Here is a 25,567-nt window from a genome sequence, read left to right on the forward strand (position 1 = left end):
AGGTGGTGTATCAAAAGGGGGGAGAAGAAGAAGAAGAAGAAGGAAAAGAACAGCTCGAATATTTCAACATGCAAGTACTCCACGCCCGTCCTGCCTTGTGGCCTTGAAAACACAACTAGCATAACCAAAAAGCCTCAGGCTCCCCCAGGAAAGAAAGGATCGTATCTGTTTGAAGTAGAAAAGTGAGGTCAGGTCAGAGGTCTCGTTTCTCGTCATATAGGTTTGTCGTTCATCGTCAGTTGTCAGTTGTTGTTGGCTTCAAGTTCACCGAGTACCTTTCTGGCAGCATGGCTAGGCCGGGCAGGTCTCTTCTTGACGCCAAATCGTTCACAGTCGTCAGCAAGTTTTTTGCGGAACATGTTCAGGTCGGAAAGAAGGTCTTCCATCTCAGCTTGGACTTCAAGGGCTTCCAGGTCGAAACGGCTAAGTCCAGGTTTGCTGTCTCCTATCTGGTCATCAAAGCCTGGAGGGGCAGTGTTTTCCTTCTCTGCATCTTCCTCCAGTATTTCGATGTTGCCCTCGTCCTTTGCGAGCAAGGAGCGGACACTACTCTGCCTGTTTCTCTGTTTGGGTACTTGTACCGGAGGTATAGGGTTCTTCAAACTCTCTAATGCCAGCTTAAGGTGAAGACGGAGAGCCTCGTTTTCGGTCTGAAGTTGTCTGATCTTGGTTTCACTGACCATCTTCATTTCTTCCATCAGCTGCTGCATCCTGGTCACCTGTTTTTGGTACTCTTCTAGTTTTTCAGTTTGCAATTCGCTTTCTCGCTTCGTTACTGCTTGCTGGCTAACGCTGAGCTGCAGCGTACGAATCATTTCGGCCATCTCTGCGATTTCAGCATCTCGTTGTGCAGCAGAAATATGGTCCTGATTGACAACAGCACGGTTACGGATGCGTTTGGCCTGGTTGGCGTAGCGAAGTGTCGAGAGTGTCTCGTCATAGTCCCCTGGGGCAATGCATGCTATCATCGCAGTCTTTGAATTTCCCCCTAAACTGTCCTTGAGGAGCCAGGTGAGAATGGAGTCTCGGTAGGGGACAATATCCCTGGCCTTGCGTCCATTTTGGCGCTGTTTAGTGTCTGCCAAAGCCGCAATTACTCGTCCCAATGTAGTCAATGACTTGTTGATATTTGAACCCTCTCGCAGTCTCTTTCCAGTTGCCTCCGTGGATTTGGCCCGTTCGGAACCAGCAAGATCTACCAGCCGGATACGGGCAACTCGCTCCGTAGTTTCATCGGAAGATAAGTCGTGGTGAATCTGCTTAAGCATAATGGTGAAAACAGCATGCGATCTCGAGCTGGTATCGTTCATTTTCGTACTGGCAATTGTGCGAGATGCGTCGCCTTTCCGCATGTAACGCATAATCTCATCAATATTCCGAACTGGTACGTCCGTTAGATCCTTCACATATGGTCCGTCTGTGGGGGACTCTCGGATTTTAAGGTAATATGGAGGGTCTGTTCGAGGAACTAGCAAGTCACGGACATGTTCGTTGTATACCTCAAAATAGGAAACACGGACATTGTAAGTAATATCCGGCGAGTTTGAGTTCTCAATGCGCTGGAATAGATCCTCACATGTTCGAGGAATCAGTCCAGGCTGTTCCGGAGTACCCATCATTGTATAACTCTTCCCTGATCCCGTCTGTCCATATGCAAATATACATGTGTGGTATCCTTCAAAGTTGTGGTCCAAAAACTCTTCACCCAGACAATTATAAACATCTTCCTGTTCAGCATAGTGTGGATCTGCCCTGTTGTGTGACCAGAAGGAGTTGTCAAATGTGAAGCTCTTGTCTTCAACAGCTTTACTTCTGCTCTGGGCTCTTGCATTAGCGACGTTCGCATTAACAGACGATGGTGCAGACAACGTTGTCGATTGTGTCCGAGGGTTCATCGAAACCAAACATTCCGTCCCATTACTTATTTCTACCCAATTACGTTAGAATTAAGCTTGAAAAAGGAGAATATCTGTATCCAAATGGGGAACATGTAGGGGGTCAAACCTCTCGGTAAAAATGCTCTGACACGCACAACGACCTTGACGTTTCCTCCGCTGCTTATTGGCGCGTCGACCTTAGGTGCGGGTGCCATGACGCTTTCTCTCGATCGAAATGAAGGTGTGGATGCGGTCGATCTCAACGCGGCCGATGATGCGGATGTAAAGGAGGCCATGCTTGGTGTCGCGCCAGGATAATAATATTGTGCCGGAGACTCGACGGGCGGAGTGCAAACTCTGCCCTGGGAAGCAAAGTGATCAGATTGGCCTCCGATGTTGCTGTAGAAGCGTGGATCCAGGGCCATATTCCTACTGTCGGACTTTAATATATGGGCAAATTCGGAGAGAATGTCATGAAGTCGAGAAAGATGGTTATGAAACATGTAGAGTGAGGAGAAGGGTAAGAAGAAAAGAAAGAAAGAAAGGGAGCTGTGATGTGGAGGATGTGTGGAGGAATGGGTGTAAGCGGAAGAGACCTGGTCTCGCTCGGCGTCTCCCGTGTGGATGTTGATATAAGTTGTAGAATAAATGATGTAGGGTTACCTTTGTATCTTGGGGGGTTGGGAGGTGGTCACAGAGGCAATCGCATTATAACAATGGGCAAACGAGGAGCGCTGAGGGGGGGATATCGATGCTAATACAGCTTCTCTCGCGGACAAGGACTTCTTCGTGAGCTCCCTAAAAGCACCAGGTGTTAGCCCCTTGAAATCCTGTGACAGGCGCTTCCCCTGTAGAAGAAAAAGCTGGGGAAGTTCCGTTGCTGTTTCTTTGTGTTCTGGTGGCGGAGAAGACGAAAAACAGAGGAACTCACGGCTCAGGATCGCGGCGGGTGCAGAGACAGCAGGAATCAGTCTGACCTTCTGGCGGACAGCCTGAGAAAAGCGCCTGTTTTATGGCGGGCTTTGAGGATGTTGATCTGCTCCGTCTCACAGGCTCTGCTGGATTATCTAGTTCGCGGCTTTGCTTACTTTGAGCGAGGCCGGCGTTGCCAGGGTAACAATCACGTGATCGGGTGTTTTCCAGGTTCCATTAGGGTTTACATGTTACATGTAAGTAAGTATCTGGGGATGAGATGGTTATACGATAGCTACACGATGCATGAGTGAAACGATGGCTAGAGGTGGGACAAAGATGTATAAAGACCGGCTAGTTCAGGCTGAGGCCTTTACCAATAAGCTCCTGGCCGATCTCCTGCAACAGGGCCTTCTCCTTCTTGAAAGCATCGAGTGCTGTCTTCTCTGATATTATCGACTCAACCTCCAGCGCCATGCATAGCTCTACCACCTCACCCTCAGTCGGTGCATGGTGTACTAGGAGGCCAAGTGATAGAAGTAAGCCGTGCAGGGTTTCGGGACTCTCCTTCTCAGCCCGGATAGCCTCGACTACTGACGCAACTAGCTCAAACTGGTCAGCTTCTGGTAGACTTTCCGCCTCTGGTGGATCAAGCAGCCTCTTATTGTGATTAGCCGCGGCAAGATTGAAGATAAGAGATGTGCCCGTTGCCCTGAGACTGCTGCGGTGGTCTAGTAGGGCATTTGTTGCAAGCTTGATGCAAGTGTGGCGGAGGGCGTCATGACTTGAAAGCTGAGTTAGGTAGAGGTGAGATGTAAACAGGTTGCACGCTAGATGTGTCATAACAAGCTGTTGGCTGTATGGGGTGTCCGCAAGGTCATTCGCTCGAGACAGGAGAGTCAATATGGTTCCATGGCCGTGTTCCTCAGCAAAGTATCCGCTAACTCTCGGGTCGGCAAATGCGACTCGAAAGAGGTCCAGAATGGCAAAATGTGTTTCTGCCGGAAGGGAGAGGAACTTCGTCTTCACAAAGAAGGTAAGTTGGCTGAGGTCCGGCAATGGAGGTTTTGGCTGGTCGGTATTCGATGCTTTGATAAAGTTGACCAAGGCAACGATGTTGGCATCGCTAGCAGCAGCACCGACCTTTGACAATAGTTTATCTAAGGGGGGAACCTTCCTGTAGGAAATATATTGATCGATATGACGCTCTAAACTCGGAAGTTTGAGGCTGGAGTGAGGGTGCGGCGGCCAGGCCATCCGTAGAAGCAGCTGCACGTTTCCTCGAAGTTCTGCTGGATTTGCACCAGACCACTGGTTCTCTTTTTTGCCCTTTAGATAGGTAATAAAAGTTGGGGTTGCCCTCACTTGGTAATGAGAAGACACATCATATGCTCGGCCAATATCCACCTTAATTAGGACGGCTTTGCTGCCAGCTTCTTCTGCGAGTTCGTCATAGGTTGGGTATACTAATTTGCAAGGAGGACAGGTGGAGGAAGTGAAGAATATAACAGCACACGAGGATTTTGCCGATGCAAGTAGACTTTCGACCTCCCCAAGCGTTGAGGCATTCCGGACCTGGCCTCTCGGAGGCTGATGGGCTAGATTGGTCCCCGCTACCGCTTCTCTTGCCGGAACTGATACAGGCGTAGGCTGAATATCAGGCCCCTGGGTAGCCCCGCGGAGCATACCATCAATATAAGGTTTCATCATCTGGCCGAAGGGGGTATTAAGAAAGGTCTCCGGGAGATTTCTGATGTGATCTGGAATCCCCTTGCCAACCAGAAACGTAGCTAAGTCGTGAGTGAAATTGTTACAGTTCCGAAGGAACAGGTCGTATGACTGAGACGAATAGAATGTTAGAGCTCCGCCTCAAATTTATGTATGAAGGTGGATGGGTATATCATACACTCTCATGGTAAGTCTCAGTCAATGACTCCATGTACTCTGATATCACGTCCAAGGGCAGATCAGTACGTCCCAGGTTAACCGTCTCCATCGGCTGGCCATGATGGGTTGAGCCAGGAGCCGCTTGCTGGATACCTCTGCCAAAGAAGTATTCTGTCCCGTCCAGAACTATGGATGTATGGTATATAGCATCTATCTGCACGCCTGTCAATGGAAGAGAGAGCTAGAAGGGTCTCTGTTAGCTATGTATTCGGCCAGAAAATGAGGAAAAAGGCCAAATTCTGGCATACATCTCTGGCAAGTCCCTATATAACCATTAGCAGGTGTGGAGGCATAAGTAGCAGGGATGGGACGTTAGGTCACCTTAGAAAGGTCATAAACGTATAGGATAACATCCATCTTGAACTGGATATCGGGCGTAAATGATATTAGCTAGACAAATATCAGGCTTGTAGAGATATTTATGCCCCGCTGGAGAGTAGACAGGCAGGCAGCAAGAGGCCGCGTCTCTTCGGTGGCTTTCAGTTAAAGAAGGCCGCCAAGACGTTCTCATATGTTTTCTTTTAGTTAAAGGTCGGCCCCTAAGAGTCCGCGTGGGTTAGTTAAAGCAAGGCCCAGAGACGGCGCCTAAGGAGTCCGAAAGTTGACGTCGTGAAAACGCCAGGCCAAGCTTTGGAGGCTTGAGGATCAACTAACTGCGACTCTCTTCAGACGGATGAAGATGGCATGAAGCATGGTACGTCAACACCTTCTCTACACTGTATTACATATGTTACTTTCAATAGAAGGCTAACTGATGCGACCCGCAGCCTTCGAAACGTCGAGGTGCAGCAGCCTCGTCTGCAGGGCCGAAGGAGAAGAAACCGCGGCTCTCGAAACTTGCGAAAGAGAATAATATCACCAGTGAAGAAGAAGCAGAGATCAGAGAAGCTTTTCATCTATTCGCGGTAACCGATAACGAAGAGTATGCTTCGGAGAAAGAGGGTGTTATTGCGACCCGGGATGTGCGTCGGGCGTTAATGTGAGACGATCGATGGGACAAAACACTACCTACATATTCAAAATAGTTACTGATATGCCTTGGATGCCACAGAGCCTTGGGCCTTGCGCCAACAGACAACGCCGAATTGAGATCCATTATATCTGCTGTAGATCCGGCGGGCGAAGGGTTCGTGATATACGAGCATTTCCTGTCCGTGGCGGCGCTGAAACTACATAATCGGAGCGAAGACTCGGTATCCGCGGAGGTTGAGCATGCGTATAGCCTGTTTACGCATGGGACGGAGGGGCCTATACTTATGTCTCATCTAAGGGCTGTTGCAAAGAGTTTGAAGGAGGACGTGAGTGAGGAGTTGATGAAGGATATGATTCGAGAAGCCAATGGAGGGGATGGGATACAGTCGGGTGTCAACATCGAACAGTTCAAGGATGTCATGAAGAGGGCTGGCGTGTTTTGAGCTATACCTATGCAATACCTGGTTAAGAAGAGACAAGGCATTTACGTATAAAAAAGGATCGGTGGCTGTGAGGAGATAACGTTTACTTGAAGTATCACTTTGGTTACACATTCTGTGGATGGTAAGCTGTCTTTGATTCGTAACTAGAAATCAAACGTCGTCTCCCAAGAACATTATATACTGCTTTTGAACGAATAGAAACTGCCGGCCACACAGCTTGGTATTAGCTGTTACTCCTTGCCTGATCATGCAGGACAGCGCATATTATACAAGCAAAACGCCATGCCAGAAAGTGCACCAGAAGAAGAGGAAATAGCAAATAAGGAGTCAACGAACGCCGTTATCATGATGATCCTGGGTATCATTAGATACAAGAGAGAGTCTTCAGAGACATATACCAGAAAGGTCGGCATATTTCTTTTGAGTCTCAAATCCACTACAGGGCTTTTATCAGCTGTGGTACCGAGGAGGCACTTGGGTTCTCATGCGAGCCAATATTTGGCCCGTTCGACGTTTTCATAGGCGTGGCTAGTTTCTGTGGCCTGTTGTTGATGACCGGCTCCTCATTATTTCCAATCGAAGACTGGCTGCTGTTTTCAGAAAGGTTCGAAGTGTGTGATGATATGGAATCGGTGTTGGTTCTAGACCAGTCAGTCTCGTCTGTCCGAGACTCTGCAGCACTTCCAGGCCAGCGTGGTACTTCTCCAAGTGGTATCCCGTCTTCAGCCACCTGAGATTCACTGATGGACTTGGTATCTCTACTAGGAACCGCTTGGGAGGTACCCCTACTAACTCCAGGCGACGACCCTGCCAGTTCATAGCAGAGCATGAACACACCTCCTTGAGCGAGAACACTGCTCTCGCTAACCAAGGTGACGTCCTCGTCACTCAGCCTGAACCAGTGTTCCTTCTTTTCCTTGATCCCATCAGCCTCAATGACTGGCTGGGGAACTTCAATAGGGAACGACTCCACAGGATATTTTCGGTAACAAATGTAGTGGCCGTTCTCATGGCGTCCATGATGCGTGATTACAGCTCGTAGCTCATATCTTCTATCGAAGCTATTGATTTCGCTTTCTGGCCGAGGAAGCATCGACTCAGAGGGATTTATACCCCAAGTTTCGACGACCTCGTCCTTGGAATCGCCGTTTGTTGGCATGGTACCCAAACACCATTCATCTAAATCCAAAGATTTTGGAAACCTCACATCCGCATAGTTCTTCCTTAGCGTACCAGTCATTTCGTCAAAGACACTGCGGTTGATATGTATAATTAGAGATTTCGGTGGCCTTGCAATTACTGCCTGCTTCGACTTTGTTGAGGCAACATGATTGCGCGAAGAGATGTGGCATTTTTCCTTCAATGTCTTTTCGCTAAAATCTTCATTCTCAAGTGATTCAAGAACTGCATTCAACCTCGATTCGGCATTCCTTCTCAACGCTTCATTGAGTTTGCCCGAGTCTGTTTCCTCCTGTGATTCTTCCACTGGGTCGATTTTGCCTAGTAGCTGTTCGAGCTGCGCCTGTGTCCGTTGCAAGGTACATTTGGCGCATTCTACACCCTCGATGGTTTCTAAGCTGGTATAATCGTCAAGACACTCCCTGATATCGTATTCCCATTTTTTGCCCAGAGAAACAGTCAGGCAGTTAAATGGAATAAGTGAGAGGCCATCGGTCCAGCCGCATTCCATGCACCCCACTCTCTGAGCCAGAAGCCCCTCCAACGGGCTACAATAAGGTACACAGCTCCGATCCGTATCTGGCTCATCGGGGGTTGTCTGACCATCTTCGGTCAAAGGAGGACTTGGTAAAGTCATTTCGGCGCGGTGACCATCTTGCCGAACTGTTTTGAGGCCGACATCACTGGTAATCCCCTTTGATGCTCCGCGAATCTCTTTATCCACTTGGTCTGCGATGATGGAAAAATATTCCTGGGCGTCCTGTTGCTGCCAGCTGCACATAGACTTGAGTTCTGCAGGTAACCACAACTTCTGGCCAGCATTTTCGGGATCGTTAAGCTTGTCTATGATCGCTCTCAGAGCAATGTGTGTTGAAAGTGGGTGGCGGTGCCCCAGGTTTTGGATGTTCAATTCCAGGAACTCTCGCAAAGAACGAAGGGAAGCAAGACCTTGAATTATGGAATTCTGGTAGCAGGAATTATCCCAGTTCCCAAGCCCCGCAGGATAGACATCGTTGGACCCCAGTAGCACACTGCTGAGGCTGGTGTACGCTCTTGACCGCGGAAGCAACGGGATAATGGAAGTTGTGGTGTGACCGATGATTCTCTGCATTGCCTGTCCCTTTTCATACAAATTCCGGTAGCCAGTATAAGACTCGTCCGAAGCCGAACTCTTCTGTGTTTTGTCCTTATCCAAAGCAGCCACAAGCCGCGACGGGGTCCAGTAGACGACGATTCTCCAGATCAGCCGAGGAAAAAAGTATGGCGAGATACCAAAGGTGTAGAGAAGGAAGTAGACGGACGCCAGAGAAACAAGAGCATATATTAAGGAAGTCCTGTCGCCGGCGTGTCTGGAAGGAGGATCATGGTGGTTTCCGCGTATGCTGGATCGCTGTCTGGGAGGGTAGTGGTAACCCGGGTAGGAGTTCATAGCTGGATGTCACAGAATGCGTGGTCGGCGGGCTTAGGGAGATGCGCAGGCGCGACTGTCACTAGCCGGCATATCTTGACGTCTCAGACGGTGCCCTGGATCTCGCATCAAGCATCTTTCCGCAGGTCGGTGAGGTAGTGAGCTGCTGTTGGCACGGAGAGTCTTCTGCGACGTCTTGATGTTTGGGGGTCACTCTGGAGGCGCAAGTCGTTGAAAATGTTCAACTAACTAGTTAAAAAGTTGCGTCACTGGTCTTTCTGCCTAGCCGGGAATTTTTTTTTTTTTTCCTACTTTCTTTTCATTTCTCCCCCACAACAGAATAATGTAAGAGATAATACAAGAAATGTGAATTAGTACATTCAAACACGGGAGGTTTGAAAGGAATTATTTTGTTATACCACGAAGAAACAGGTAGATCCAGGATGGCGAAAACACCTAAATTGAAGTCCAATGGAAGATGTGGGTGATTTTACTGCTTAAGAACTGCTGTTATTGATGAAGACACCAGCTGACAAGTGCCAATAGCAAAATCAGCACATTCCCGAGCAGCAAGACGAGAGGTTTCGCCATCTGTAAACATTGACAAGTCATTGACTTCGCTTCCCCGGGCAGAGAGGACTAGCACCTCTGTTCCAGCCGTCCTTGGAACCCGGCATAACTCTGGGGTGTCAAAGAAGAGCAAAAAACCAAAATCAAGAGCCCAACGACTCCGGCAGGAAAAGGGCTTGGAACGAGCAGAGGTAGTCCTTGATAAGCGAGAGAAAAAGGTTACCAAGAGCGTTCGCAAGTTTTCCGGCGTCAAAGCCCGAAAGGTGAGAAATGGCAAAAGCGCTATATTATAGAGGGGAATCTAACTGAGCTCTTACGGCAGGCAACATGGGACGAATTGAACAAGAAGATAAGCCGTGCGCCAGAAAAAGTAAAAGAAGAGACTAAGGATGTAGATATTGATGACATGGACGAGATGGAGGCCGAGGCAACGATTCCTGCACCTCAAGCCTCGACACATATCCCAACGGAGACAGCGGAACAGACTGGACTCGAGCTCGACGAAGACATCACCTAATTTGCTAAGCCGACAACACGCACTCAATAATACTTCATCTCTTTGGCCTTAATTGGTTGATCATGCGGTCAATTTCTAGCACAGAATTGCCGGTAATGCGGACTCTAAGGTTCTCGAGAGCTTTCAGGTCCTTTGCCTTCAGAGCCTCTTCGCCCGCCCTCGTCACCATCCCGCACTTCATCCACATCTCGATCCGTTCAGACACTGTCAACGAAACGCACTTGGGGATGAACACGGATGCAAGCTTTGTATTTCCTGCCCCGAGAATTTCATTATAAAAGGGCTACCAGTGTGATGAAGTTAGCTTCTAGGCGGAGAAAGTTTGACAAAGGAGCGGCAATTAAAACAAACAAGGGGGATATCTGCTTTTAGAGGATAGTTAGCTTACCTCCCATCCGATTGGGGACTTCCTGGTCCTGCCCAAATCCTCTAGTTCACCCCAATCTCTTTTCGCAACAAGACCTCTCAAGCGCAACCACCAGTATGTCTTTTCCGGCACCTTGAAATCGTTTTGGATTTTAATGGCTCGTTTTCCATATCCAGAACGAATTAATCTGTAGATGGTCTCGTTAACACTCAAACCCGTGAACAAATCATTATTATCCGCAAGTTCTTTATCCAACCCATCCTGGATTTTTAGGAGGTATGCTGCATCATTTAATGATTTGAGTTGTGCCTGAACGGCTGTGTCTTTGGAATCTGATAGCAGCCTTGCGGCAACCCGCAGCTTGTCAGTTTTATTGTGTAGATCCGTTTGTTTCAGCGCATCTTTGAGATGGATGTTCGACCCATCGATCACCCTGTCATCTTGATAATACAGATCTTTTAATAGCTCTTCGTCTTGATGCCTTGCAGATGCCTCAACCAACGCTGAAGCAATCGGTCGGTTATTTAATGTCCGGAAAAAGGTAGCTAGAGGCAGTTTGCGTTTAAGCTGAAGAAGGACAAACAGGATAAGGTCTGTGTCTCCGCTCTCAGTTGCCTTGTCGAGTGCAAGAGTGTCTTCTTCCATACTGAGAAGCAATGGAACTTGTTTCCCAGCACGCGGTTCATGGTTTAGCAGCTGCGTTGCCAAATGGGACCTGCCTTCCTCATGAGCTGATCGAGCAATGGATTCAAAGGATATTCCTTGTTTTCCTTGAAGTCTCTGTACAACTATCTGGCAAATTGAGTCATCGTCTTCAGTCGATGATCTGACTTTCTGAATCGCCCAGTGCACGAAGATCTTGTCGGCAGGAAGGTGTAGATACTCTGAGACACGAATAGCCAGAAGATATTCACGGCGGTTTATCAGGCGTTCGATGAGCTTTTCGGGAGTAAGCCGCATGTACTGCTCGTACGAAATTGGTAGACCGATCTTATAATCACGGACAGCATTTAAGACCCGGAGTTTCTCACACATATCGACGAATTCGTCGCTGTTGTAAAGTTCTAGGATGGATTTCCCAAAGGAAGCTGCCTTGAGTAACTGCTTTTGCCAATAAGTGTTAAACTCGTACCCGGCAGCGCGTACGCACGTATCCACAGCCTCGACAAGGTTAGCACGGATTCTCTGGATATTTTCGTCCGCGGCGGACGATTTCTTCTCAAGCTGCTCAACAGAATCAAGTAAAACCGAAGCTGGCGCACTTGACCCAAGCCGGAAGACTTCCTCCGTGGCATCTGATTCATGTTAGTATACTTAGATAAACTAGAGTAACTTTGAAAACCCACCCGGTACTTTATGCAAAAACTCGCACACATCATTTGTTAAAATCCTGATTCCGTCAATATCTGGGATTATGTGGACTTGACCATCATAAAAGTGCCTTTAATATATCGTCTTGTTAGAGTTGGTCGTAAAATAGGTACGAATAGGGAGTAATACTTCACCGAAGCACCATTTGGCCCAACCACGTGAACTTCATCTTCCCAGGCAAGAACAACAGCATCGTTCCCACACCAAGTCACGGAACCAGGAGGCGTTCTAGCATGAGAATCGTATTCACTGAACTTGTTCTGGAAATCGCTGCTGACGACCCATAGTTTTCCATCCCCAGTAAACAAGGCCACAAATAGTCCATTTGGCGACACACTAACGTGCTTGAAAGGCCCATTTTGTAGCATGCGGTCCTCACAGTCTGCTGCATCCACAACATATATAGACTTGTCTATTGCAAGCAAGACCTCAACTGACCTGGAGAGGGTATACGTAGGCGGAATCAATGACCATGAGTTAATCTCTCCTTCTGGAGATTGAGCTAGCAACTTCGGGCGCGGCTCATCATAGTGCGATACCGCAACAAGTTGGTTATTTGATAGCAAAGCAACAAACCCAGTAGACCAAAATCGGCACCCAACTACGCCATACTCCTCCGCTACCTGGAAACCAGTTAATATGACGCAAGCAAAAGAAAAGATGCATCATTTACTCACGGATCCTAATGAGAACGGAGTAAAGTCTCCGCTGAGGCCATAGTAGCAACGGACCATACCATCTTCAGTGACGGCCAACAGTCTCTCGTCCTCGGACCATCCCAGGCCACGGATGGACCCATGATCCCACTGCGCAAGTGTCAGTTCACTTTGAGAAATGCGTGAACTAATGAAATGGTATAACAGCTTACATTTATTCGACATATACGTTGTCCCGAGCATGAATAGATGTCAATGCTAGACTTCGATGTTTGAGCATCTCTGTATCGTTGCAGCCTTCGTTCGTCCCGATGGAGAGCTATATATTAGGTGAGAATAAGTTTTCATTAAGAATATTAACAGTGAGGATACCTATAGCGCCACCGTAAGGAGCACCCACGGCTATATAATTCTCTAGCTCAACATCTTCATCAAACACGGCGTCATAGATCCGGGACTTTCTATAGAACTGGTCTCCAACTCTTTCCCAGTCAGCAAGGGGATTCGGTGGCGTCATCTTTCAACTGCATTCATAGCTTTATCGATTCCAGACAGCACGCTTCCAAGTAGATGAACAGTTGCACAACAGGAGCTTTCTGTTTCAAGCGTCCGAGCTGATCTCCGCGCTTGACAGATGTTTTGTCTCCCTACAGAGTACGTTCGACGTCGAAACGAGAGGACGTGATTTATTTTACTAGTGGTAATTAATAGCAGTTACCTATGGTATCGCTTACGTTATAAAATACACTACTCCTCACTACTTCTCACAAGTTTCACTTCAACTCCCTCGTCAACGCTCGCCTACAAGGCCGGAAATATAATTTAATCGATATCGCTTACTATATAACGTACCGACACATACAAACAGGTATATTCAACATGCTTAACGCTATAGTGGGAATACTTCATAAAATTTTGGGTCACTTGAGCGAGCAGTTCACGTAGCATACTTTCTCACGATACTGGCTTTTCAAGTTCGCCAGAAATGCTACTTCTGATATCGGTGCTCGGCTTGGAGCTATGGTCAATGATGCGTCTCTGTTGGAGATCGACGACATCCACATCTTTCCAAAAATAAAATAAAATAAAATAAAATAAAATACCTTGAAGTCAATGATACGCTAGAAATATCCGGGTTCTTCATTCCTTACATGGCTAAGCACCCAGAGCCTGGCTATGAGCAAAGCACTCTATCACCAAGTTAAACCTCAACATTGTAGGTGAACTATACCAATATGGATGAAGTCAATCTCGCGGAAGAGGAGTGTTGCCCAGGCCATCCGAAAATCCACTTGCTTGTCGTGATCTATATAACTTCCACCATACTCCAGGACTATGATGCGGAATATCCCAATAGACGAGTTACTTACCTCTAAAACATACTAGAAAGAATCTTAATACCTTAAACCTGGCTAAACAGGCCCATGAGATTATTGAACCGAGACTTTCCTGCCAAGGTGGCCCGGTCCAAGCTCCACGGGTGGGAATATGTTTATTCCAGCCACGTGGCTTCCCTTGTAAGAATGGACGGGACCCACCGGGAGTTTATTGTTTATTACAAATCATGTTCATATTATCACGTGCCAGATTGTGTAAACCGACGTCCGTCAAGGAAGGCCAAACCAGCAAGCTAATTTGTTTACTTAAGTATTCATCCCGATGTTGTTCTCTGAAGAATGAATTCACTTTCTGGGCAAAATGGATACCTGTGCCGATATAGTTAAGAAGATAGAGGACCTTACGGATCTTGAATTTGCTATTTTACTTTGCTTAATCGCCAAAGAGAGTTGCTTGATTGATACCCCATCCAACACGTTGGATGACCTTGTCAAAGAATTAATATTAGTACGTGATCTATATCGTGTGGCGTGCGATAGACATTCTTACCGAGAGTAATAGATTTGTCGAGAAATATTTGGTCTGTCTTATGCTGTTATTGACTGCACTGCCGACACTTCTCTTGAAGAGTTCAATACTACCATAATAGAACGTCGACGACGACCATCCGAACTCCTTCAAAGGGAAGAAAATATTTTAAAGGCAAGATTACGATATGATAAATTCTATCCCCACCCTGAAGACATACCCTTTTTCATCTCAATTTTAATGCCGTTACTTTTGGGGCCAGTTGGTTGACTAATTTAGCCTTAATATAGACCAATGGAGCTTCCCAGAGCAACTACACCGATGTTTCTACAAGGGGTCATGACAGAAATGAAACAGTCAACGTTATTATTGCCAAAAATTATGACCACATCTCCCAGAGTGTACAAATACAGACACTGGAGGTATAATATTTCCTCTTTTTAGATACGTTGTTATTATCGTTCAAGGTTAATTATAAATGACATCCTAGATGCTACGCACCCGGAGAATTCGTACCAAAACCGCTACATATAATGTTCCCAACAATTTTATCTTTATACCCATTCTTTCTTCTGGGACACGACAGCTATCTTCCCGGTTAAACAACCACTTAGTATGTTACTCCCTTTTTTTTTTTTTTGAAACGATAGGATACTGCTCACACAGTACCTAAGAATGAACATATATCTATCTCTCACTATCATGATCCATCCGTTGGCCTTGTAAACCTGGAAGGTGACGGTAGTTCCCTAGTTGACGAAAGAGGCTCTCCATCTCCCACTGCTTGGAACTCATCCTACACGGGGAAGCTGACTGAAAAAGCCGCGGTAATTTCAGAAGAGGTCCGTTAACAACGACCATAGAGGTTGAGAAGCCATGCTAAGCTAACTCCCTTTCGTTATAGGACATCGATTATTTAAGGGGCTTAATTCCGAGCGTGACAGTATCTACTGAGGTATACTGCTATACTGAAAATATTATCAACTTTCTTCGCTTCAATCGAGCCGTATTCTGCGGAATAACAGCCCCAGCTACACGCCAGTTTCACAAGATAGTCAAGTACGACAATTGAAATTCTACCCTAGTCTTTCCTGGATGCTCACAATTTAGATAGATGCCTGGCGTCGCTACATGGTGTTGACTACGTCCCGCCTTCCCTTGTGGCTTTGGCAGCGAAGAAGATTTACCGCCACCGTATCACCGTTGTAAAGCCTCAGGAAGACCGCAGTATGATGTATGGCAGTGATATCAATGCTGTCGAGAAGATTCTATTATCTGCAACTCCAGAAAGCATAGTTGAAGATGTGTTGGCTGAAGTCGAAGCGCCCCTGTGAATTTTATGCCCTTTGTTACTGCATTCTATATTTATACCTTCCTGACAAGGATGCAACTAGTCCGCGGTTGTAACTTCCGATAAAAAAACGTCCCAGTTTAGAAAGTGTCATCGTGGTGTTGTTCTATACAACACTAACTGCTGTCTAAGCGGGCTAATTTTTCGCGGCCACTATATATGTCACACACACGCGTTTGTTTCCAGCCACAGATTGGTATTTTATTCCATTACCAAGGTGTACCGCACGGCATATTTGGCTTGGGATCCTCATAAGCCAACGATATTATCTGCAGACTGCCCCCGTTTTGTCACTCCGAGTCAATAACCCCTAGAACTTGCAAACAGGAGATTATTGAAATCGCGTGCGCTAGCTGTCATTTTCAGGGCCACAGCCTTACGCTTCCACCCAGGCCCATTGCCACGGAAACGGAAAGCTAGTGGAGGTTCCTACCAAAATATGGCAGCGGCCGGGGCTTCACATCTACAATGGTTGAAGGATGCTATAGAGGAGCTGGATGAGGCTGCACTAGATCAGCCTCTAATATTCAATTCGATAGGCGAAATTAGTAGCTGTGAAATGTCTGTTTTTGGCCCCGCGAGATTTGACGAGGAGGGGAATCCAGCTTTTTACGTGAGTATCTATGTCGTTTCCCCCGCTGGTTCTTTTGGCAGTTTATAAATGAAATGCTTCGACATTTTATGCTCACAATACATTGATACATACAGTTCCCCGATATCTGTTTTGACAACTGTTTCAGCAACTTACCTAGCGGGCTTCACCCGGACAACGTGGTCCGATATAAATTCCAACTTCCACGAATGATGCTTCTTATGCACATATGGCTTGTCCAGCTCGGGAATGTAGAACTAAGAACACTTGAAAATATCCAACGAGCACACGCATTTTGGAATTCAATGAATCTAAAAACCGTTGACGGACGGATGTATGCCTACTACCAGAACTGGATACCTGATGCTATTTGGAGACTGAGATGTGATATCCTTCGGATATGTGGCCACGGAAAACCGAAAACTGAATCGCGCCCAGGTCCAGTAAAAGGGGTCAAATTCCCCTTATTGTCAGAAGGCAGAAAAAAGTGTAGAGCACGGCACGAAGCGTTTCTCAAAAGAGAGGAACAGGAAAAGAACGAGTCCAAGAAGGCCACAGAACACCAGTCGATGAAAACCTTGTGCTCTCAGGTAGTAGGCGAGTTAATCGACGACGGTCCTTCTAAGCCAAAATTCCAACGAAATAAGGCAGACAACTCCAAAAGTGAAACTGAAAATAAGCCTTGTATTGCCTACTCCGGTCGAATTACTCGGTCAAGACACGCAATGATGGAGGCGCAACGACAGAGATCACCCTCATACTCACCATCAACTGATAGTGGTGATACTTTGGAGTCCTGGCAATCATATCAGACACGCCCGGATGTTGATTTATTTGGCCATGCAATACAAGTGGGTGAAGACATCATGCCGCGCGCAATTAGAAGCAAGGCAGCACGCTCGCCTAATAAGTAGTCTATATGCGTATTTCGTCATTGCTACACTGACATGTCGTCTCCAAAATTTCCACAAGTTGTACGGTCTGTTGCTCTAACAGATCGGCCCCCTCTTTTTCTTTGGTTTTAAGTTAGATTGGACCTGGGAACGTATTGTTCCACATTTCTTTCTTTCTTTTATTTTTTTCAAGGGGCTGCCTGGTAGTCAGCTTGTACGATACCATGACGCTGTTTCATCTTGTTTGTCTCTCTATATAGATATTATTCATCATTCTGTTTTTTACTGTTTTTTTTCATGAATATACCTGGATATCTCGCGTATGCGGGTTGGACTGGAAGGCATAAGCAAGACTCTGAGAACCTAATTGTTATAGTAGCTGTTCAGATCCTTAGAAGGATATCGAGGTTGCCTTGTAAAACAAAGTTGTGTACAGAAAAACGAATGAAAGATATAAAAGCAGAGGGCGAAGAGCAACGACAAACTAACCACCAACTGAGTCTGAGGCACTGACAGATGTAAGAGAGAGGGAGAAAGCAGGGGAAGTTCCTCAAGATGAAAGATAGTCTAAAGCCACGGGTATATTAAAACGAGAGAGGCATGCTTAAGGAGCAGAAAGCAAACCAAGAGGCGCAACAACGCTAAAAAGCTAAGATCTGATAAACATTTCTCGAGGAGCAACATTTCCATTGGTGACCCCGTTGTGGGTACCGTTATGAGTTCCATTGCGAGTGCCGTTGCTAGTACCGTTACGGACACCATTTCTGGCACCGTTGGTAGCTGAATCGTCGCCGTCGACAGGCAAGTCATTCAACTTCTTCCATTCGTTGAGAATAGCTTCGATTTCGACCCTTTCATCTTCGACAATGGCATCCATCTTGATGTCGTTCTTGTCGTAGCCAAAGGGATCTTCAAGCTGAGAACCAATGCCTTCGATACCGTAAAGAGTAAAGATGACGAGACAGACAATGGGTACAGCCCACCAGCCCATATCATCTACCATTGCAAATGGAAGCACACAGCCGAACAAGGCCAGGACTTGCTTTTGGTGAATCCTAATAAATCCGAGTTAGGAGTTTTGGGGTATTACTTCCGCGCAGGTGGAGATAGAGAATGGCTAAAAGAAAACTTACAAGTGAGCAACGGGGATGGGAGTCAATTTGATCGTTTCCATCTTCCCGTATGCATCGATCATGGCGCTGACCTGGTTGCCCATCTGGTTGGCCATAGGGGGATCATACCAGCCTCTGTCGGCGCCTCGTTGGATGAACGCATCGATAGGGAAGGTTAATTGCAGCGGCAGGCCCAGGCCGTCGGCCTCGTGAGCCTGGAATCCAGCAGGCAGCAGGCTAAGGAACTCCTGCTTGGGGCCGCCGGCTTCCTGTCGACGAACGACGTCTGCAATCATGTTAGGATTGGAGACGGCGCCCCATTCGGTGCTCCATTCCGCGCGCAGATAGCACTTGACGGCATACGGAAAGGCGATAAGCAGACGGATAGTCCGCTCGATATCCTGCTTCTCAGCGTCTGAGAGCGGGCCATTGGGGTTGCGAGAAGAAACCAGGATCGTTCGGGTGAGGTTACGAAGCGCGGTGGTGATGGTCGTCAGACAGTTGCGGCCGTCCCAGAAGCGATTGTAGGAGGTCTGGTTGCGGAAGACGAGGATGAGACCGACGACGATGGACAGCGAAGGGATCTAGGTCGAGTGATTAGCATCCAGGCTGGCTGCAGGGAAGAAGCAAGCAGAAGCAAAAGCGAGGCATCGATCTCGACGTACGATCGTCGGTGGAACGCCCACGGTATCGAATACATGCTTGTCGAGTATGACAACTATGACGGTGAAAATGGCATGGCCGAGCACAGGCAGCAGGATGGCTCCGTGGATGGCGCCCTTGATGAACCGGAGAACCAGCGGCCATCTGCATTCCATTCATTCAGATATCTATGCATTGAAACTGGGTTGTCTAGGGGAAAGCAAAAAGGGGGTTGATGGTAACTATGGTCGGTACCTCCGCGGTTTGGTGCGATGGGACAGCCTGAAGGGATAGGTAGGCCGTCGGTCATGGTGCCTGGCGCCGGACTCCTGGGCGGAGCTGGCTACGGTCTCTATCGGCATGATTGATGGATGGCTTTCTCTGCAGAGATAGGCGATACTCCGACGGACGGGCAAGACGGGCGGAGGAGCGAAGTCACTACTTCGCTGCTAGGATGGCCTTCTCTGCGCTCAGCCCCTGACTCCAAGCCTGGCCGAGGGATGCAAGCCAAAAAGAAACGAGATAGTATGACAGGACTCGGACTCGACCAGCGGAAGAGGATAACTAGTTACTGCTGGGGCTGGTCGAAATAAATAAATATATATAAAGGGACTCTCCCCTGTCTCGGCTTCATCCTTTGACTGCGCGGTTCCATGTGGGGGACGGGTCCAAGGGCTGCCTTAGGGGCTGTTTCAGGTGGGCCTTGATGGGCCATGTCTAGATAGTCGAGCAGTAGCCAAATCACCAGCCGGCTAGTAGTAAGTAGGTTAGCAGCTATGGGGAAGCAATTACGTTGACGCTGGCGACGTTCGAGAGTTAAGAGAGTACGAGGGGGCCCGTTCCTTGCTGCAGGGCATGTATAAAAACATCACCCCCTTGAGAGCAGTTCATTGGTGATTTGGCTTACTCCAGAGTTATGTATTTTATCCAAGAATAGTGAAGAGAGACAGAAGAAAAAAGCAATAATAAAGATATGACATGATGTAATCGCAGGGAATCTTTTGAGCTGCGGCGGGGAATCAAAAGAAGGATAGTATGGACACGAGAAGCAGACAAAGGACAAAGGAGAAGTGAGCAAAGAATGGGAGTTGATAGCGAAGATATCATGGTGTAAGAAGTCGCTCAAAACGCCGATGGGGGGGAATAAGTAGGAAGTTGATAAGATAGTAGAAGACAAAATCGTGCAACAGGTATAGATGGACAGATGCCGACCAAACAAAGAGATGGATAATGCAAAAAAGAGAAAGGCTGAAGGAAAGCGCGGGGTTAGAGCCGCCCGGCACGGCCGTCGAGGGCGAGGAGTCCTGTATCGTTTCGTGGTGTTAGGGGATCTTCGACATATATGGTGTCTCGGTTTGCTCTGTCTGGTACCCTTCTTCTACCCATGCCTGCTCTGCTAGTTGAATTCGGAGATAATATGTCGATGTTCTGGCTGCGGTGGACGTCGTTTGCATGAGAGACTGATGGCGCCTCTACAGCCGGATGAAAGACTTCTCCGTCCGGACCGTCCGGACCGTCTGATTACTCGTGTTCAGGTTCCGGTTCCGGTTCAGGGTCAGACTCTAGGGTCATGTTTCCAGTAGCAGTAGCAAGGGTTCCGTCTGTTTCTGTGTGGGTATAGATAATAGGTGGAGCTGAATTTGAGTTGTTGGCGGTATGTGTTCTAGAAGTGTTGGTATCGGATGTGTTGTTTTCGGGGGCCTGAGGCGGGAGATGTTGCGGTTGCGGTTGCGGTTGCGGTGGTTGAGGTTGTTGAGGTTGTTGAGGTTGTTGCTGTTGCTGCTGTGTATTAGGGGAAGGATGGATTTTATCTTCGTATGGGTCGTTTGAGTCGTCTACTTCAGCGTTTAAATCGGTGTACGCCCGACAGTTTGGACATTGGAACATGGGGTATTCAGGGGAATGTATCAGCCGGCGGATGCATTTGTAGTGCCAGACATGAGCACAGGCAGCCATGAACAGGCATTGGTATGGACGCTGTAAACTGGTTAGATGGAATGTAGGTATAAAAAAAGGCCAAATATAAACAGGTAAACTCACCAAGACAGATCCGAGACATATGGAGCATTCCCTGCAACCTTCATAGTCTGTAGCATCCATAGAGCCCTTTCCAAGATTGGTTATAAGAGCTTCGGTGTTTTTACTATACGTCTTGTTAGCAAGTTTCACTCCTCCACCAAGAAAACAGATGAAGATGAGGAATGAACAACATACTTAAACTGGTTCGCTCTCTGCTGCCACATCCGGTTGCACTCTATACGAATGCGCACGCATCTAAAAATGAGCTCTTCGCCGCCTCTAAAATCAATCCCTAGCTGTACAATATCGCCATCCCGCACGGCGTACTGTCTCGATGGCACATTAGGCTGGCTGAGACGCATGTGGTTGAGAAATGTGCCTGAGGAGCTCCCAACATCCTTGATGTGCCACTGGCCGCCGATGAAGGAGAACTCGCAGTGTTTTCGGCTGACAACCTTGGACTTGAAACCAACAGGGGCCGAGGATGACCCCGCGGCACCTTCAGGGGGTATGCCTTCACGCTCGGAGTACCGACCTACTTTAATAATCGTGGATTCGTCTGTGATGGTCCGTGTCATGGGAGCGAAGGGGAGGGAGGGCCGGGAGTTCTGGTGGGGGTCTTGATAGGCGAAGAAGCGGATGATGGACTGCTGCTCCTGGTGCTGCTGCTGGCCGGGCGAGTTTGCTTCAGGCGTAGACATCTCTGTTGACTCTCCTGCTGCCGGCGAAGAGAGACCGTTCTGGGACGTAGGATGGGCCGTAGAAGCAGTCGGCTGGCCTGGAGCTCTGCCAGTCTCTGCAGCGGCGACGGCAGCTGTGGGAGAGACGGGCGAAGAAGCGGCCGCGCCGACAGCGACGGAGGCCATGTTCAGGGCCTGGGCCATGGTGTAGCTTGTGGTATCCTGCGAGGCAGAGGTCTGCTGTCTGCGAGACCGTAAGCCAGCGTCCGCGAGCTGCTCTGGCCCGTCCTCCGACGTCGAGGACTCGCTGCTCTCAGCGTCGGAGCGACTGAAGACGCTGTACCGCTGCGACGAGGACTCGAGCTCTGCCGAGGCACTGCGGTCGAGCTCCGCGTGCAGCAGGTCGGAGTTTTCTTGCGACTGGCCGTTGCTGTGGCTGTTATTACGGTCGTGGTCGTGGTCGTGGTCGACGTCGGTGAGGTTGAGGTGTTGGTGTTGGTCGTCGTGGTGATGGTGTGGTGCGCCGTCCTCCTCTCCTTCTGGGGCTGCAGGAAGATGCGAAGAGCCCCGGCCGACGACCCAGCTAAGCCGCTTGCGATACGAACGGTGGTTGCTGGACGCTGAAGGGCCCGGGACGGTGCTGGGGGCGTGTGTCTGCGGCCGTCGCTGGCTCAGACGGCGCAGTCTGCTTCCAAACGACGGCGTGGAGGTCGACGGGCAGGCCGGCGGCGCGGTGGTGGTCATGGATGGACTGGAGGTCAGTAGCAGCTGGTCAGCGACGACAGAGGACTCACGGACTGACAGTCAGCTTTCTGTGCCTAGGGACGATGCCATGCTTACCCGTTGGACGCTGCCTGGGACAAGGAGGTGAGGAAGAAGAGGCAAATATAAGATGCCCAAGGGGTGCTGCCCGTTGATGCCGATATAAAATATAACTAGAGGATATATTATATTCGTTATATATATCAAGCGGAGCCGGTGCCGGCCAGTCTACCGTCAGGCCGTCTAGATATATAGCTTGCGGCTTGCTTGCTTGCTTGTTATGATCTATCGTGTTTGTTCAGGATGGATGGGCTGTTGTATAGCCTGGCCGTGGTGGAGGGACGACATGCAACGGGGAGACAAGCGGCAAAGATGAAGACGACAGGACGAAGACTGGAAGAAAAAGAAGAAGAAGACGAAGAAGATGAGAAAGACGAGAAGAAGCGATATCGACTTCGCCTCCAAGCCGTCCGTCAACAAGACTTTCCTGCTACCTACGCCCAACTACGCCGCCGCTGGTGGCACGACCAAAAAAGCACCTCCCAGCCGCTAGTTAGCTGCATCAGAACGACTAAACTCGAGGCTAACGGCGCAAGGAGGAGGTCCCGTGTGCCCTTGCTTGCTATTAATTATTTTCCCTTGAGAGGCTGACGGACTAGTTGGAAGAGACCGCAACAACAGTGTCTGTGACCGCTGCTAGCTCTTCGTACTTGGGTTTCAAGTTTCAGGTTTGTCCAGGGGGTGGCTATCCAGCAGCACAGCAAGGAGCGAGCGGAAGAAAGAACTACAAAGCCGGGGGTAAGGAAGGCTACCTTAAACAACTCCTGGCCCAGAGAGCAAAAAAGGAAGAGGCAGGCCCCCCCAAAAAAAGGCGCAGACTTCCTCCAACTGAGCATGAGATGCCCAATTGCTCTTCTCCCAGACGGTGGGCCTCTCGGGGGGGTGATGGAATCAGGTATTGCTTTTTCAGCTCTTTGATCTTCGCTGCATTATTACGAGGACGACAGGCTGATGGATGTACGATGGAGATATGGAGGCGATGCAGCCGTGGCCGATGTACGGAGCACCTGGCTATTGGACGGGGGCCAGTGTTGAGTACTGAAATCTACAAAACTATCAGCTCGACGGAGTAGCGACGGAGTATGTATGACCATCAAAGCCGGCACCGACGCTCGAGAACGCCTGGAGATACAGTTTGGTGGCAGCCGGAGGAACAACTAACTCAAATAATCGCTGTCCTGCGGTGCATCGGGTGTGCATATCGCTGCACATCAGTGTCCGCTCAGCTGAAATGCCAATGATGATGATGCCCTTTCGAGCTACCCTGGCCTGGCTGACTCGGGCTGTCAAAAAGGACTATCCTCAGTCGTTCGTCCGCCCGTAGCCCGGAGCACCCCGAAGCTACTAGTTATATACAATCTATAGTTACGGAGTACAGCAAGAAACTGTGAACGAGACGGAAGGACAGGCCGAGACAGACAAAGAGCCCGCCAGCCTTGCTCCAGTTGCACTCCTACGCGGATCTCCCTACGGAACACATATCCAGGGCGATCATATCGACCAGTATTGCTCGTTTCTTTTTCACATTGTGCGTGCTCTGTGAGAGCATGCGGTGAGAGACGACCATCTCGGGCCAGTCGACTGTTTTGAGCATATATGTAAAAACAGGTCGTTGCTGTCGGATAGGGGGCTGTTTCAGCCTTATGGGCCTTGCTGGAAACATCCGTATAACCCTCATGTTGGAAGGAAGAGCAAACAGGAAAGGGGAGATTGAGAGAAGAAATAAAATGAATCTGACACCCAGGGCAGAGGGACCGGACCAGGACGCAGGTACGGAGAATTTAATCGGTGGCTTATGAGAGGGAGATCTCGTCCTCGGTGGGATTCAAGGGACCAAGAAGAAGGTTATTGAAATAAGGCGCTCTCCCGGCCAGGATCGAGATACGATATATCTACTTTTTAAAGCAATAACTATACGACCTGCTGCTATAGTTGCATATCTATCAAACATCCAACGTCTGCCAACATCAACTCAACGTGCAACTAACCGACCCGACACAACGTCTCTGCATGTTATGCCTGTATGTCTATATCGTTATGCATGAGGTATGCGAACGCGGCCAGGGCATACGCCATCAGAATCATCTGACCAACTCACGCTGACCCTCGGCGTTCTTCATATGCTGCCGATGCTGCTTGTTGTGCCTCATCCCGGCCAGCGCCACCCTGCAGACCTTTTGCATCGACCAGGCCTACGATTGGTCTGCCATGACGAGCGCTGCAAGAGAGCAAAGAGAGAGATGCATCTTGGCCGTCCAGCTGCATGATCGATAATATGCTTAAATCGGCCGTTTCCCATCAGATTTGCTCCAGACAAGCATCAGGGGATCTCGAAACTTTCCAACTTTTGAACAGAGCACAGAGTATGGGGTTATATCGACACCTGGGCCCGTCAAGTCATGATACCTGCACTACAGAGTATGAGCTGTCGAAGATATCTGAGCCCGAGCAAGGAGACGGCCACGGAGCTCCCTCCAATGAAGAAGAAGGTAAAACTGCCTGCCATATCTCTACAAGGGCATTGGCGAGACAAGAGCTTCGGCTTGACTTAAACTGACACCGACTCACTCGATACTAACTACTACTGACTTACTTGCAGCGAGTGATGCTGATCTACGGCGCATGGTTAAAACTAGAGCAAGCCCGAAAGAGCGTGGAAGTGAAAGTGTGGAAGCGTGGGAGCTGTCATCTCTTGGTTGCTTGCATCTCGTAGATCGACTTTTCATCCTCCATGACTATCTCTTCTCTTCTTCGTCGCTGTCGTTTATTCGTTCTCTTCTCTTCTCTTCGTCGGTCTATATATTCGTTTTTATATAGCTTCGTCGTCGAACCTTACCTGTAATTACCATTGTTACCACATCCCGAAGAGTAAACCACGTAACATCCCGGTATTTCTGATACATTTCCCAGCCACAGAAATAGAGGAACACGCTGGAGAGGAGAAGAAAAGTCGAAGATATTCGAGCAGGACAGGAAGAAACAATAATAATAAAGAAGAGGAAGAAGAAGAGTACTCCGTAAGAAGAGGCTGATTGTATAGAAGAGAGCCTGCCCAGCGAGGACTGCACCGCCGCAGCAGCAGCAGAGACAAAACACCGGCTTCGTCCCCTTCGCCTGTGGCTTTCAGCATCACAAGATCTGTTTTGCTTCTTCGTCTTCGCCTTCGCTATTTATCCCAGTTGCCATCGCCGTCGCCATCTTCTGCTCTGCCTGGGGATGACCTCGTCTGCTGCGTCGCCGTCGTCCTCGCCATAGCCAATCGAGCCCTCGCTGTCCCTGCGTCTGGAGACTCCGTACGCTCTTCGTCCAACCTGCCGAGCTGCTTCGTCTCGAACGCAGGACGAGGAAAATAAGAAAAACCGAGGAAGAGG

The 25,567-nt window shown here is 48.6% G+C and overlaps 12 protein-coding genes across 12 annotated transcripts; 5 read left to right on the plus strand and 7 right to left on the minus strand.

Annotated features, from left to right (window-relative positions):
* Positions 1-242: 242 nt before the first annotated feature.
* TRV_02890 (kinesin family protein) lies at positions 243-2,380 on the minus strand (the record flags this gene model as incomplete). The annotated part of the gene is made up of 2 exons (XM_003022938.1): positions 243-1,817; positions 1,940-2,380. The coding sequence occupies 2 exons, from the start codon at positions 2,378-2,380 to the stop codon at positions 243-245; spliced, it is 2,016 nt and encodes a 671-aa protein (XP_003022984.1).
* A 763-nt stretch (positions 2,381-3,143) lies between these two features.
* TRV_02891 (thioredoxin, putative) lies at positions 3,144-4,496 on the minus strand (the record flags this gene model as incomplete). The annotated part of the gene is made up of 1 exon (XM_003022939.1): positions 3,144-4,496. The coding sequence occupies one exon, from the start codon at positions 4,494-4,496 to the stop codon at positions 3,144-3,146; it is 1,353 nt and encodes a 450-aa protein (XP_003022985.1).
* Positions 4,497-5,420: 924 nt separating this feature from the next.
* Positions 5,421-6,151, plus strand: TRV_02892 (uncharacterized protein; the record flags this gene model as incomplete). The annotated part of the gene is made up of 3 exons (XM_003022940.1): positions 5,421-5,430; positions 5,526-5,698; positions 5,762-6,151. The coding sequence occupies 3 exons, from the start codon at positions 5,421-5,423 to the stop codon at positions 6,149-6,151; spliced, it is 573 nt and encodes a 190-aa protein (XP_003022986.1).
* Positions 6,152-6,587: 436 nt separating this feature from the next.
* TRV_02893 (uncharacterized protein) lies at positions 6,588-8,759 on the minus strand (the record flags this gene model as incomplete). The annotated part of the gene is made up of 1 exon (XM_003022941.1): positions 6,588-8,759. One exon carries the CDS (start codon positions 8,757-8,759, stop codon positions 6,588-6,590), a length of 2,172 nt encoding a protein of 723 aa, XP_003022987.1.
* Positions 8,760-9,181: 422 nt separating this feature from the next.
* Positions 9,182-9,825, plus strand: TRV_02894 (uncharacterized protein; the record flags this gene model as incomplete). Its single annotated transcript, XM_003022942.1, has 3 exons — positions 9,182-9,218; positions 9,285-9,571; positions 9,631-9,825. 3 exons carry the CDS (start codon positions 9,182-9,184, stop codon positions 9,823-9,825), a joined length of 519 nt encoding a protein of 172 aa, XP_003022988.1.
* A 272-nt stretch (positions 9,826-10,097) lies between these two features.
* TRV_02895 (uncharacterized protein) lies at positions 10,098-12,302 on the minus strand (the record flags this gene model as incomplete). The annotated part of the gene is made up of 5 exons (XM_003022943.1): positions 10,098-10,187; positions 10,214-11,487; positions 11,539-11,598; positions 11,706-12,186; positions 12,300-12,302. 5 exons carry the CDS (start codon positions 12,300-12,302, stop codon positions 10,098-10,100), a joined length of 1,908 nt encoding a protein of 635 aa, XP_003022989.1.
* Positions 12,303-13,917: 1,615 nt separating this feature from the next.
* Positions 13,918-14,513, plus strand: TRV_02896 (uncharacterized protein; the record flags this gene model as incomplete). The annotated part of the gene is made up of 3 exons (XM_003022944.1): positions 13,918-14,064; positions 14,119-14,346; positions 14,376-14,513. 3 exons carry the CDS (start codon positions 13,918-13,920, stop codon positions 14,511-14,513), a joined length of 513 nt encoding a protein of 170 aa, XP_003022990.1.
* A 1,362-nt stretch (positions 14,514-15,875) lies between these two features.
* TRV_02897 (uncharacterized protein) lies at positions 15,876-16,942 on the plus strand (the record flags this gene model as incomplete). The annotated part of the gene is made up of 2 exons (XM_003022945.1): positions 15,876-16,049; positions 16,145-16,942. The coding sequence occupies 2 exons, from the start codon at positions 15,876-15,878 to the stop codon at positions 16,940-16,942; spliced, it is 972 nt and encodes a 323-aa protein (XP_003022991.1).
* A 628-nt stretch (positions 16,943-17,570) lies between these two features.
* TRV_02898 (uncharacterized protein) lies at positions 17,571-18,851 on the minus strand (the record flags this gene model as incomplete). The annotated part of the gene is made up of 3 exons (XM_003022946.1): positions 17,571-17,976; positions 18,055-18,617; positions 18,699-18,851. 3 exons carry the CDS (start codon positions 18,849-18,851, stop codon positions 17,571-17,573), a joined length of 1,122 nt encoding a protein of 373 aa, XP_003022992.1.
* A 1,345-nt stretch (positions 18,852-20,196) lies between these two features.
* Positions 20,197-22,118, minus strand: TRV_02899 (FHA domain protein; the record flags this gene model as incomplete). The annotated part of the gene is made up of 2 exons (XM_003022947.1): positions 20,197-20,818; positions 20,890-22,118. The coding sequence occupies 2 exons, from the start codon at positions 22,116-22,118 to the stop codon at positions 20,197-20,199; spliced, it is 1,851 nt and encodes a 616-aa protein (XP_003022993.1).
* A 321-nt stretch (positions 22,119-22,439) lies between these two features.
* TRV_02900 (uncharacterized protein) lies at positions 22,440-23,357 on the plus strand (the record flags this gene model as incomplete). The annotated part of the gene is made up of 3 exons (XM_003022948.1): positions 22,440-22,688; positions 22,796-23,153; positions 23,257-23,357. 3 exons carry the CDS (start codon positions 22,440-22,442, stop codon positions 23,355-23,357), a joined length of 708 nt encoding a protein of 235 aa, XP_003022994.1.
* A 1,524-nt stretch (positions 23,358-24,881) lies between these two features.
* On the minus strand, positions 24,882-25,258 carry TRV_02901 (uncharacterized protein; the record flags this gene model as incomplete). The annotated part of the gene is made up of 2 exons (XM_003022949.1): positions 24,882-24,991; positions 25,033-25,258. Coding segments are annotated over 2 exons (336 nt in total), but the record flags the coding sequence as incomplete, so codon positions are not given.
* Positions 25,259-25,567: the final 309 nt, after the last annotated feature.

This window comes from Trichophyton verrucosum, assembly GCF_000151505.1.
Source record: "Trichophyton verrucosum HKI 0517 chromosome Unknown contig00248_45.r1.exp, whole genome shotgun sequence".
Classification (NCBI taxonomy): Eukaryota; Fungi; Ascomycota; class Eurotiomycetes; order Onygenales; family Arthrodermataceae; genus Trichophyton; species Trichophyton verrucosum.